Genomic DNA, 14,528 nt, shown 5'->3' on the forward strand with positions numbered 1-14,528 from the left:
TTAAACATCAGAAATGCAGAGAACAAATTTCTGCAGATATCAGGCTAGGCCAAAATATATACTGTGTGTTCAAAATAAAGAGCGACTTAAATATTTTTTCTTTGCACTTCCATTGTAAATCTGTCTGAATGCAGCTGTTTCAGCAATGCATTCTGTTGCATGTTGGAACATTACACTGAGACAGCCAAATTTTCTTTACAGGGACAAATTGCACCCACATTTTTGCATCCACAAATGAATTGTGACTGCAAATACTGGCAAAACTATCTGCCTGATTATCAGAAGCAAATTATACAGATAGAAGTTGTACCTACAAAAGGAAGACAAGACTTGAAAATTTAAGCCATATTTTTTAAAAAATAAATTAGTTGGTAAAAAAAATACAAAACAACACACAAAAACCTATCTAGGTATTTATATGGCCCCCATCACTATAATATCTGAGCACCAGAGAGAGCAAAATCATACAAAAATCATTGGATCAAATTCCTGAACTATGCAGAAGTGTCTTCAAAATGAATGCACATGTATCCTGCAAAAGCAGCATTACTGTGCATGCATATTTTGGCCAGCAGCAGCCCAATAAACAGATTATTCCTGTCTTGACATTCACCCTAATTTTGCATGAACCGCCTGCACGGATCTTATGTGTGTTTAGTGATCATAAACATGCTGACCATGCTCCCTAAACTTTGAGGCCAATTCTGTAATGGTCCATTATAGCTTCTCTCATGGAAGACCTGTGAAGTTGCTCCATGGGTTTAGATGAGAGCCAGAATGGGGAGCACAGCTTTCTCTATGGTGCTGGGTATGGGTTTTCTAAGGCCTATATATACATAATCTGCCAGAATTTGTTCCATAATGTGCTCATAACACTGTAATATGAATGATCTGTAAATGACATTTTATTAAAAAATCTGTAGTTTAAAACAAATACGGTAAATAAACCCCTGGAAAAGGGAGAATGAAGATGGCTTCACATAAAAATATATCACAGTTTAAATCTTGGTCTGTTATCAAGAAAACCACTAAAACACTTACATTTCCAAGTGAAAAATAATAGAAAAATATATTTATCTGCTTTGTTTGGAAAGATAAGAAATCAGACAAATAATAAAATAATTGTATAACAATGCTCTATGGAAATTTTTGCCAAGCCGCTCAGACGATTGCTTGAAAGGGTTGACTTAGCATTTTCCAAACAGTGCTCTAAACTGTTGTGCAGAAAGTACAAATTCTATTCCTGGTCACAGTGGGTATTTCTACACAGCCCGTGGGAGTCAGCCTCCTCACCTAGGGCAATAGACTTGGGGTAGCTAGCTTTCATTAGCACTCTAAAGATAGGTGTATAGACAGCGCTTTGAAATTGCAGCTTGGGCTAGAGCACAAACTCTGAAGCCTAGGAGGGGTTAAGTTTCTCTGTCACTTCAAAGTGCTGTCTATACATCTGTTTTTAGAGCACCAGAACATGCCCTACTAACCCAAAACTCTCAACCTGGAATGGGAGGCTTGCTGACGCAGCCTGTGTAGACGTCCCTAGTGTCTCCTGCTCTCAGGGCCTTCATACACCTTTCATTGCCCAACAGCAACCTTTACAGGGTATGGCTGATATAAGACTCGCATTTGAGTTCTTGTGGAGTCCTGTCTTCCTCAGCTCTCAGGATACCATAGTTGAGGGGTTAAAACCCAGAAATAGGGGGAGATCCCAAAGTTTTCACCAGGATTCTCTTCTAAGAATGGAAAGACTTCTTCATTCCATCATCGCTCTAAACTGCTGAGTGTATTTAGACAGCTCTTTGGCTTGATTTTGAAGTTCCTGCATGGCACCTGCATTTGCATACTGTACTGCAGCATTTTTGGTGGCAACAGCCAAGTTCTTCAGCAGGCTACAAAAATGGCTGCTGCTGCAGAGGATGTCGTTCCGAATATCCTTTTCTTGAGTTTCCTGACAGAGAGAATCCACCAACTTTTGTCCCACCATAATGATCAGTTTGCTCTGTGCTATGAAGATTTCAGGTGGTTGATTATTGCTAAGACTACTGGTAAATACACTAATGGCCTTGTGAAGGGCCCCAAAATACAGTCGACAGTTTTCTGAGAGAGTGATTTTCTTTGCCAAGACCAGGTTGCTCTGAATATTATGCTTTTTTGAAGGTGGCAAAACCTAAAAAAGGGAGAAGAAAACAAGAAAGACATTCAGTTTGGTAACAGAGATTGTTTCCTTATCCTGTATTCTCCTGTAGTTTCAATTAAATAAATTATTCTTCTCGTCACTGCGGCTGATTTGCCACAGCCTCAAAATTGTCACAGCCTGGAGGTCTTTTGTAATGATAAAGCACTATTTCTAGCCTTGGTAGGCCATGAAATATCAGATCTTAAAATGATATGATCCTAACTGTAATCTGCCTTTTGCCCACATACACACACTTCACTTTCAACGTGATTTTAGTAGCTGATGTCACAGGAACTGCTGGAGTGAAAAATCAATGCTTTCAAAAGGTTGAACACTTTGAATTCTAGTTTTCAAATACTATAAAGCATTTAGGGCTGATTGTACAGGGTATTGGCTTCAGGGGAGTTGTTGCGGGTAATCAGAATTCTGAAAATCAAGGCTTTCGTCTCTTATTGTGGCTTTTGAGATATTAGCTGGTTCAGCCATACTCAAAATAAAGTGAACATGGCAAGACAGTAAATGATGCTATGATTTAAAAAGCCTGGATCTCATGACATGAGGATTAGAAGGACTTCCCTAGACTAGTACAAATGCTTTCAGGACTTGTAAATTGTTCCAAGCACTGGTCCCGGACAAAAGGTCAGTTAAAGACAAAATATCCCTTCATAAAAATTTATTTGTCCAGTCAAATTCTAGCTTTTAAAAATGTCAACAAGGTGTTGAAGCAATTTATAACTTCAGGGACCAAAAGCCTTTACTAGCAACAATTTTCAAAATCAGAAATACCTTTGTTTTTAAATCTGCATTCTTCTTTGCCACCTCTTTAGCTGAAAGGGGTTTTTGTGCCTGTTCCAACCCAGGAGACTTCTAAAAAATGAAAACACTTGAAATGATTTTTATATTGTTTTAACATACTATGTCAGGTTTTGTTTTATATAGTGGCATAAGAATTCCTTGTTTTAAAAATTACATGCAGCCCAAATGTTGCTACTGTATACAATGACACCTGCTGCTAGAAGCATAACTGATCAGCTGTAATTTCTACTACAGAATTTAGGAGCTGACCCTGAAAGGAGCAGTAGCATCGGGTCCATCATCAATGAACTACTTCCAGCTAATGATAGTATTCCAGTTATGACAGAGCCATTTACTGTCTGATACTTGTTCTTTATACTCTGTTCCCAGAGTAACTTCCAATATTGTTTAAGTCTAGATATTATATCCTGGCATTTGATTTAAATATTTTCTCTCTCTCTCTTTCCAGGTTTTATGCTTCTGCCCATAGTATCGGTGTAAAAGCAAGAGCTAGAGCAATGTTCCTAGTGAGCTTCTTTGAGTCTCTGGCATTTCTCCCTTTCTGGAAAAATTACTCAACTGACAAGCACCTGGAAAATTAATAAATAGGCCATGTAATCTACAGTATAAAATTTAGTTGCTTAGACCATTTGGTTTATTTGTTAACACATTTTGTAAATTACCCCTACACCTCAAAGCCATATTTTCCAGCAAATCACAAACAAGGAAGCTGACATTTCTTGCATCTGCACCGTAGCTGATGTGCACTCAAAACACAAAATTATGCCATATCCATTCATGTTGAGTATGCTGACTCAAAACAAATAGCACCCTAAAGATACACATTGTTTGAAACTGGGCTGAAAATTTAACCGTAAGCACATCTGTGTGGTGAGTTCAAGAATTGCTCTCGAAGAATGGACAAGCCCCACTTCTCTAGTCCTTCTATATTTGACTGACTGCCATGGTTGTGGCTGCTGTGGCACTTGTAGCCAGCCATAGCACTCCCAAAGCCCTGGAGGTAGGCAATTGGCTGGCAAGTGAAACTGAACATAAACCAAAGCGAGGTTTGTGATAAAGCAAAGTTAAAATAGAGCAAGTAAACTTCCCTGCAAACAACATGAAGCAGAAAATTGCCAGCAAATCATGTTACACTGACCTGTAACTGAACATAATCACAGTCTTCAGTGACATTTTCTCTTGATTTCTCAGAATAGACTTTGTTTTTGTTTGGTTTATCCAAAGTATTTCTTTGGAGTGAATCAAGTTCTCTTCTTCTGGGTATTGGGATCGGCTTTGCCATTTTATGGTCTGTACCAATTTTTGGTGACTTGATCTCTTGTTCCTTGCTATTCTTTTTGAAGAGAAGCTTTCCATTAGCTATGATAATAGAAACAAATCTCTTGATATCATCTGGAATTGCGCGGGCTACCATAACAAACCGATCAAGATCATCTGGGTTATTCTGAAGTTTCTTAATGACCAGAACTTCCAGTGACCATTTGCAGTTATTCAGTGCTTCTCTTGTTTCTACCAAGATCTGGAATGAGTCTTTAAGAATTTTCAGTTGTGTTTTAATTCTGGTTTGAAGGTTATTGTCAGTGACGCAAGAGGCATTCACCTTGATGACTTGAGCAAAGTCCAAGAATTCTCCCAAAGACACTTTTATGTGATCAATTGCTCTATGGATTTCCTCAAGGTTTGTCTCCAGGTGTTCCTGGAATCTCCACCTACTGCTTACAAAAATCATCAGACTTGCAACTGAACTGGATACACTGTGCTGCAGCTTGGTCAATGTCTCTATGGCTAAGTCAAGCTCCAAGTTAATTTCTTTTGCAGGTTCTTCTGATGATGACGTAGAAGAGGACTCAGCAGAAGTGCTTGATGATGTAGATAGGGTATTGATTCTACTGTCCGCACTGGAAACTGATAACCTGTCTTGTTCTAATTTGGCGTCTTTTGACAGTTGTGGAGGAATGTTGTAAGTATGGTTTCCAAAACTACTTTTGTTTTTTTCAGTCCCTTTCCTGTGCTGTAAAGCAGTAGGCAGCACTTTTGGAATATCATAAACATTTGGTTCAGAGTTCTGTTGCTCAACCCTTGGAGTCAGAAAGCTTGGTGGAACATGATAGTTACCGTTTTGCTGCAAAAGTAGCATGTCACGTGAGGATGGTACATTATAATGAGAGATATCAGGAAAGGTTAATTTTCTCTGTGTTGGTGGGACATCATACATTTGTGGATTCACTGATTTGCTTTTGATATTTGTTGGTTGAACATTTTGCAAACTAGTACCATATCTGGCTGGCGGTATGTCATACAGTACCTGCTTTTCCAGGGAACTATCGGAAGGATCTTTTTTTAAACCCATTTTTTCAGGTGATACCGGAATATCATAAATCCATTCTGACTTCCGAGGATTTGGCAAGGTGTTATAATGACCCAAACATTTTATTTGAGGCAAATTTTGTAGTGAAATGTCATGGTCTCTTGCAGTTGTGGGGGGAACATCATACACCTGGAAAGCAGTACACAAGGTTTATAAGTGGCATTTAGAAATATAAGGTCAGATCCATAGGCATAGGTCAATGAAATCCATGTAGCTATGCCGATTTACACCAGCTGTGGCTCTGGCACGTAGTTCTAATTCTGCTCCCTCTCTGAAATGCACAATCACATTACAAATATGAAATATCTAATATTTTGACCAAGTATATATTTGTCATATTCACAGATTATCAAACTGTAAGGTAATGTCGATCAAGGACAGTTTTATATAGTGCAGCAAACAAGATTTCATGAGCCTGTTAACTAGCAGAACTGATTCCAACCTCTTTAATTTCCTGTAGTCATATACACCCATGCACACACGCAAATTAAAAAAAGATGCATAGTTGACCACACTAAAATAATTGCACTGTGTTTACATTTTCAAAGGCTTCCTGAGATGCATACTGGTCTTATTCAATGGCCTACAATAGCTGCTTGTGTACATCTGACCTCTACAGCCTGCAAAATGATGACTGATTCTGGTGCAATAAGGCCAATATAAGAATAATATACACTTCAGGCCAGATAGTACTTTGCTGTTTTACAAGGGTGGTGAGGAGGGAGTTCAAGATGCAACAGGAGTGTGCAGTCGCTGAGCACAATTGCAGAGTCTGTGATTTGCCAAAGTTTCCAGGGGTGCAAGACACCCTCACAAGTGGCAGGGAAGAGGTGGATCCCTGACTTTCCCTTCTTCATTGGTCCATGCAGCTGGCCAGATATACAAGGCATGGGCAAGCTGCACCTCTAATGGCTCCCCTGAACAATGGGACGCTCACTGAGGCACAATCCCTCTCAGAGTTTAAGCTGGAGTGTGCCCCCTAACACTACCCCCAAAGCAAGCCAGTGTCCACTCATCACGACTGAGCCTACAGTTTTCACTTGTCACCCAAGGATCTCAAAATGCTTTAAAAATACTGGTGAAGTCTCACCACATCCCCATGAGGTGTAAGTATTATGTATTTAAAATTGTAAGTTCTTTGGGACATGGATCTCATTATCTATTTGGTTATCCTTGTAAAGCTCCCAGCACACTTTTTGGCATGATACAATTATTACTACTATTAATATAATTCCTATTTTTAAGTGGATGCAGTGTGATACGCATAGATTGAGTGTCTTGCCCAAGGTTGTACAGTAAGTCATTGGCAGAGCTATAGCCACTAGACCGCACTCTCTTCTTACAATACAATGCAAGTTATTTGTTTCTGCTTCAAGGTTACAAACATTCAGATATTCAAGAATATAAGAATCTGACATCACTTTTACTTACCAAATAGTTTCGTGAGTCACCTTTTTTAGTGACAATGTCACTTTAAATATAGTAAGCAAACAAATATAATGATAGTTCCATCTCCAGCAGATATCCAGTATAACTAGTCTCATTTCTTACTTTAAACTTACTTAATATTAAAAATAAGAAATCTACCAAATGTGGTCTAGATTAAATTACTATAAAATGGATGCACAACTGACTGAAAAACCACACTAAAAGAATAGTTATCAATGGTTCTCTGTAAAGCAGGGAGGACATGTCTATTGGGGTCCTGTGGGAGTCTGTTCTGGGTCAAGTACTATTCAACATTTTCATTAATGACTTGGATAATGGAGTGGAGAGTATGCTTATAAAATTTGCGGACTATATCAAGACAGGAGGTGTTGCAAGTACTTTTGAGGACAGGTTTAGAATTCAAAATGACCTTGACAAATTGGAGAATTGATCTGAAATCTATAAGATTACATTCAATACAAGAAAATGCAAAGTGCACTTAAGAAGGAAAAAAAGCACGAATACAAAAAGAGGAAATACAAAAAAGCTGGGTAATACTACTATAGAGAAGGATTTGGGGAGAGGGTTATAGTGGATCACAAATTGAATGTGAATCAACTGTGTAATGGAGTTGCAAAAAAAGGCTAGTACTCTGGGATATTGTGTCCAGTTTGGGGCAGCACACATTAAGAAAGATGTGAACAAAATGGAGAAAGTCCAGAGGAGAGAAACAAAAATGATAAAAGGTTTAGAAAACCTGATCTATGGTGAAAAGTTAAAAAAGTGGGTATGTTTAGACTTGAGGAAAAAAAGACCAAAGGGGGGACTTTATAACGGTCTTCAAATATGTTAAGGGCTGTTATAAAGAGGACCATGATCAACTGTTCTCCATGTCCTCTGAAGGTAGGAAATGAAATAATGGGCTTAATCTGTAGCGAGGGAGATTTACGTTAGATATTAGGAAAAACTTTCCAACTATAAGGACAGTTAAGTTCTCGAAGAGGTTATGGAGGGACTTTGTGGAATCCCCATCACTGGAGTTTTTAAAGAACAAGTTAGACAAACACTTGTCAAGGATCATCTAGGACAGGTGCACTTGGCCCTGTCTCAGCACAGGGGGAGGGACTAGATACCTCAAGGTCCCTTCCAGTCCTACATGTCTATGGTTCTATGATATTAAAGAAATGTAACATTCAAGTAGTGTTGTTTTTATGTTTATTCTTCCTGACAGATTGATGGCACTTAACTATTGTGCTGGTGCCCCATCTCAAATCAGAGGCATGTACAGCATATTAGTATAACCATACACCTTTTCATGTGTTCTGCTGTATGAGCGTGACAGTATTGAGAGACTATTCTCTGCCATTCAGTGAGTAACACTTACACTGCCCACTGGAGAGTCTTGCTGGACATAGATTTCTGCCTTTTCCAGGCTGGATGGGATGTCATAAAGCTGTTGCTGCTCTTCCTGGATATATTCTTTGTAGAGGATCGGCACAGAGCCCTTTCTGGCTGCGGGTGGAGTGGCACACCTCTGATAAAATACAAAAGTAAGGTTGGCTTAAATTCTGTTTATCACAGCACCAACTTGAAGACTTAGGGACGTAACTGTCTTGAGTTCATGCAGGTATTCTGCGTGTGTACGCAGAGCAGGATACAGTTCTTAGAATCTACTGGAGTGGACTGTAGAATAAAATCATAATGCTGTAGGGAGGGGGGATGGGCACTAGGTGGCGCAGTTGGATGTTACACTCAATTTTTGAAGATTTGGATTCAAATAAATTATTTTAAAAAAATCTATCAAATTTAAAAGAGAATGAGATTCTTATCAGTTTTTAAACTTTCCTATAGAATTCTCCACCAATCTTTATAGCATAGTTCAAACAATAAATTAATATAAAAGTTATCATTTACTTTTAAATTTTCTAGTACAGTTGCATATGATAAGGAACTCAGAAGTCCTGAATTCCAGTCCCACTTGATGGACATATTCAGGGACATGACAGGACTCACCTGAATGCATAAGGCCACCCGGTGTTGTGGTGATGGAACATCATAAACCTCCCTTTGTATATATGGTATGGAGGCCCGAGATGCTGTGGGAAGAGTAAATCGGTGCTTGTGGGGGGGAAAAAGAAGAATGTAATGAGAAAGTTAAAGTGACCTTAGGGCATCTGTGAGAATGGAAAGAGTCTGACGGCCATTGCTGGAAGAATTCCTTTTGGGGTGTTAATTAAAAAGCTTCTGTCAAATATTCATTGATCCTAAACTTGAAAACTGCTCATCGTCTACCTTTTAAGCAGACAGGGTTTATTTTTCCTATAAATCCCCTTTACTAGTATTTCCACTCTATTTCAGAGATGAATTATTGACATATTAAAAGCATTCTGCCTCACATATAGCCCAGGAAATAGAAAAGATGTGTAGTGAATAAATCCCGATCCAGATACCAACCAGATCTTTTGGCTCCCAAAAAGCAGAACAACTGAAAAGAGGTCCATGGGGTTTCTACATCAGCTTTCCTACGGGTTCAGGAACATAGGAACGGCCTTACTGAGTCAGACCACTGGTCCATCTAGCTAGTATCCTGTCTTCTGACAGTGGCCAGTGCAAGGTGCTTCAGAGGGAATGAAAAAAACAGGTAATCATCAAGTGATCCATTCCATGTCACCCATTCCCAGCTTCTGGCAAATAGAGGCTAGGGACACTTCAGAGCTTTTGCAAGACATCTGAAATTAGATTATAGTGGGTGGTAGCACCACAATTATTAAAGTATACGGTACTATAAAGGAGGTTGGACTTTTCTGAGAAGAAGCAAATCTGTTGTTCTCATCTTTACCTCTGGTCCTGTCCAACCCCTAGAGCACATGAGCCTGATGAGGGCGCTCTAATGCATAGACCAGTTACAGATTTATTTCATCGTTTGCTTGAAACGTTGTTTTAAGAGGCATAGAAATGAAAATACCTCCACAGACTGGAGGCTTTGGATAAGTTTAGCTAAAATGCTAGCAGACTGCTAATAGAAGCGAACACTGGGAAAAGAATTTTTCACTCACTCCAAAACCACCCTGAATTTTGTCTATTCAGCAGTGAGATGCCCTTGGGACTGCACAGTGGGTCTATAAATAAACCATTGCAACATCAAATTTCTGACCCGAAGGAGATTCTACTGAAGCTTTATGTTGCAATAAGCCATTTAAAAGTGAGAGGCAGTGTTCTTCTCCACCATATTAACAATCATACCCACCAAATTCAGAGCAATGTGGCAGAAGGACATATTGTGTGGCGGAAGGACAAGGTCCTAGCTTTTTATCTCCCTGTTTCATATTTGAGAAAGGCCTGGCTGACTGAAACGATGGTTTCTTGTAAGGACAGGAAATAAATAAATGAACATGAATTCCATTATTATTCTGCAAAAGGAGCCATCTCTCTTACAAACCATCTGCGCTGACAGAACTATAAGAGGAGGCTTTATTTTTCTGCGCAGAGTAGGTAAGAAGGTAAGTAGAGTCCAGCTAAAAGGTTCTGGTTTGGCCCAAACCTACTTTCACATACAGACAATCTTATTTGGTTGATAGTAAAATGTGAATATCGCACCCTATTACCAGATTTGCTACAGAAAATAAATCGCTTTGTATATTTTCAAGGTCAGGCAGGCTAAGACAACAAATGGCTGAAATTTTTATTGGATGAGAAGTAACAAAATTACAATCTTTAAAATGTAGGTGGAGAATGCTCGCAGTTTTTTTTTCAGAGGGGCTTATTTTTTTCAATCAGAGTCCCTCAAAGACTAAATAGCTTCACCCAGCTGCTGAGAGAACAGCTGAACATGTCAGAAGATATGCCAGTTGTCCCATACCATCTATATGGGGTAATCTAGGATACGTCAATTTGTACTGCTGCACTTAGATGGGCTGTCTACTTCTACACCTTTAAATGCGTGTGTATCTGTGGCTGCTGACTCCTGTGGTACAGTTGTTCTTTGTAGTAGCAACTGTGATATAGCTCAGACAAACCTGAAAGTGTAAGTATTAGAAACATCTTAAAGATTTTAAAGTATTTTTCGTTCCTTGTTAAAGAAAACAGCAAGAGCTGAACAAGGTAGATACAACATATAAGATAGCAGCTTAGCAGGTATCACAGGGCAACAGTATAGATAGATAGATAGATAGATAGATAGATAGATAGATAGATAGATAGCAAAGCCATGTAACTCTCAGCTTGTGCTCCTAATTCAATAGAAAATGGGTATGTGAAAATTTCAGAGCCTGATTTTTTTTTTAAAGTTGGGGGCACAATTGAATATACAAAATGTTCATGAAATGTCATACCCAATTAGTGTATGCCTTCTTTGTAATTAGGTGCATAGATCAGGTCATTGCCTGTGCAGAAGGCTAATTATGTTCCTTTGCACATTCAGTTACACAGTTCGATTGTGCAATTATGGTAATCACCCAGGGAAACTGGGAGTGCTATTTTGAAAAAAATGGACCTCAATCTCCACAGTGACACTAAGTTCACTTGGTTTTTCAGCATCTGTTCACCAGGTAATGCATAGAGCAACCCTGTTGTCACTGTATCTTTCCTTCTGATGCAAAGGTAGGGAAGATGGCTAAAGGAAGTAAATGGAGTGAAATGATGGCCCAGAGTAAATGATTAGATGAATCACCTGCATCCTTTATAGACTGACTTAATATTTAAATCTCTGCCTTAGATCATTTAACCTTTGTAGCATACGTTTCATTTAGGACAGGGGTTCTCAAACTGGGGATCGGGACCCCTCAAGGGTCGTGAGGTTATTACACGGGAGGTCGCAAGCTGTCAGCCTCCACCCCAAACCCTGCCTCCAGCATTTATAATGGTGTTAAATATATTAAAAAGTGTTTTTTTAATTTATAAGGGGGGGGGGGTCGCGCTCAGAGGCTTGCTATGTGAAAGGGGTCACCAGTACAAAAGTTTAAGAACTAATTTAGGGGATGATTAGTGTGAAGCTCCCATACCCAAGGCCCCATGAGCCTGTGAGACAAAACATAAAGTAAAGTAAAATAAACTGTAGTGAACTGCACTGATAAATCCCTGCTATTACTGCTCATTTTTAATTAGGAAGGCCTCTGAGGCAGTTATTTGCTACAGGGATGGCAGTTTTCAACTGCCTATGTTAGGGCACTCAATTCACGTTTAATAAGAATAATATGGGCACTTAAATGGGCTGTTGGAGCACCTGAGTATTGATGGGATCACCCAAATGTGAACTGGGTAATCATGCATCCAACCCTAAGAAAGCATGAACAGAGAAAGAGAGGGTCTCTCACTGAGAAGCTGAAACAAGGGAGCAGTTTTGAAGTGACTCCTGAAATGGGAGTCAATGGAGTTGACTGGAGAAGGGGGTGACCTGGTGCATGAGAAGACTGGCAGCAGCATTATGAACTTGTGAAAGAACTGGGATGTGGAGAGACTAAAGGGAAGAGCATTGCAGCATCTCAATGAGAGAAGATGACAGTCTGGCTGAGCAGTTCTATAACAGGGTTTCTCAAACAGCGGTCGGTGCTTGTATAGGGAAAGCCTCTGGTGGGCTGGGCTGGTGTGTTTACCTGTCCCGTCTGCAGGTCCAGCCAATCGTGGCTCCCACTGGCAGCGGATTGCTGCTCCGGGCTAATGAGAGTTGCTGGAAGCAGTGGCCAGTAAGTCCCACCCCCCGCATCGCTTCCAGCAGCCCCCATTGGCCCAGAGCAGCGATCCGCGGCCAGTGGGAGCCGCAATCAGCCAGACCTGTGGATGGGGCAGGTAAACACACCGGCCCGGCACTCCAGGGGCTTTCCCTACACAAGCAGCTGCCCCAGTTTGAGAAACCCTGTTGTATAACCACATTCTTACAAGAAAAAAAGAGTCCTGTGGCACCTTATAGATTAACAGATGTATTGGAGCATAAGCTTTCGTAGGTTAATATCCACTTTGTCGGATGCATGAAGTGGGTATTCACCCACGAAAGCTTATGCTCCAATACATATGTTAGTCTATAAGGTGCCCCAGGACTCTGTCGCTTTTTACAGATCTGGACTAACACAGCAACCCCTCTGATACTTGACACATTGTTACAAATTATCTTCTATAAGTGTCAACCCCACAAATGTGAAGAAATGTGTATCTGTGCCTCAACCACTGAAGTATGAAGCTCTGGAATTTTACAGCTTAAGGAATTTTAAGCAATTTTGTAGGACCCATAAATCTCATCTTCCACTCAAAGCAGTTATTATATTCCTCTTCACTTCCTGTCCTAAATGGTTGGGCGTTATATAACTGCCACTTACTGCCACAGAGGTGGCTGTATTTCAGTGGAGGATGTTATGATTCCAGGGATGACTGTATTGTTTTATAGGAACATTTCCAGTAGAATGCTATGAATGTATCACAGTATTTATTCAAGTTGCCTAAATAAAGCATCATTTACTTGACTGACTTCACTGCAACTTTCAACTGAAATTCTCAAGTCCATGAAAAAGTAAAAACCATCAGGCTTCCTTTCCCCTCTCACTGGTATTTTCCAACACTTGGCATCTTAATACTTGCTTATATTCTTACCTGATTGGTTAGGCTTTGGGTCTTTTCACTGAATAATTGTGCAGCTAAAGCTGGCACCTGATATATTTCTTGAGTAGGTGGAGAAGAAACAGGAGAACGAACTGGCTTAATCCAACTGTCCATCCGTTCATACGTAGGTGACAATGTGGAAGACTTGGGAGCTGATGGGACCTGGTAGATATTTTGTTGACAGATGTGCAATTCCCGGGAATCATGTTCAGAGGAGGGCGGCAACATGCCTGCCTGGGAACCAGCAAGGAGTTGGAGGCGATTAGCAGGAGCTAGGCCTTGTCTTCCATGGAGGGAACATTTCCACCATCCTTCACTCTCTAAGACATTCTGCTCAAGAACTGTTAGGATGTCTCCTTTGCGGAAGGCTAGCTCATCTGAACACTCAGCCTTGTTGTCATATAATGCTTTTGCCAAAGTATTCTAGAGAGGAAAAACAAATTTAAAAAACCACATGCAGTAACATTTGCACAGCTTGTATTATTTAAAAGTATTATATGGAGCTACCAGACTAACATTTCTCAGCACCTAAATTCATGCAAATTCAAAACTGCTAATATTTATCCTAAGGGTGAGTTCTCAAGGCACTGGTTTTATGAAGTTAAACTTTTTGAACATATGCCTGCCATGCTTTAGTGTGTTACAGAAATAAATAATACCAAAATAATACTGTGCATTTCTCCAGCACCTTCCATCGGAGGATCTCAATGAAAACATGAATTAAATAAGTCTCATGAACACCCCTGGAAAGTAGGAAAGCACATTAGCTGAGTTTTTCCTGATAAGGGTACTAAGGCAGAAAGCTACTAAAGTCACACAGGAAGTCTGAGGCAGATTCAAGAATAGAACCCTCATCTCCATCTTCTATCTAATCAATCTACCTATCTACAACTCTATCACATCTGGTATCTCAATGCCTCACAGCTTCTAGTGTTAACCACATATCCATCCTCCCTCTCTTTTCACATAAAACACAATGCTGGGGGTGTTATTATTCATTTCCTTTCTTAGAGCCAGATATAAATGAACCACCTGGTAGTCACTACCCTGAGGATTTCAAGAAAATATCATGAAAATAACCCAGCCATTCTAGATGACAAAGTACAGTAAATACAACAGTGGCCAGTCTACACTAGCATTTCCACCAGTGTTAGT

General features: G+C 39.9%; 1 protein-coding gene across 5 annotated transcripts in view; it reads right to left on the reverse strand.

The window, feature by feature from the left end:
* Positions 1 to 889: 889 nt before the first annotated feature.
* CASS4 (Cas scaffold protein family member 4) overlaps positions 890 to 14,528 on the reverse strand; it is a 28,897-nt gene continuing 15,258 nt past the window's right edge. For 3 of the 5 annotated variants that reach the window (XM_030533481.1, XM_030533483.1, XM_030533482.1), the window contains 6 exons: positions 13,365 to 13,796; positions 8,799 to 8,903; positions 8,170 to 8,319; positions 4,128 to 5,486; positions 2,960 to 3,040; positions 890 to 2,164 (listed from right to left, as the gene is read on the reverse strand). In XM_030533481.1, the coding sequence (XP_030389341.1) occupies positions 1,751 to 2,164; positions 2,960 to 3,040; positions 4,128 to 5,486; positions 8,170 to 8,319; positions 8,799 to 8,903; positions 13,365 to 13,796 (2,541 nt within the window). In that variant the 3' untranslated portion in view covers positions 890 to 1,750. The remainder of the gene's footprint in view (positions 2,165 to 2,959; positions 3,041 to 4,127; positions 5,487 to 8,169; positions 8,320 to 8,798; positions 8,904 to 13,364; positions 13,797 to 14,528) is intronic. The other 2 variants (XM_030533484.1, XM_030533485.1) reach the window with 2 other exon arrangements.

Source organism: Gopherus evgoodei, chromosome 14, assembly GCF_007399415.2.
Source record: "Gopherus evgoodei ecotype Sinaloan lineage chromosome 14, rGopEvg1_v1.p, whole genome shotgun sequence".
NCBI lineage: Eukaryota > Metazoa > Chordata > Testudines > Testudinidae > Gopherus > Gopherus evgoodei.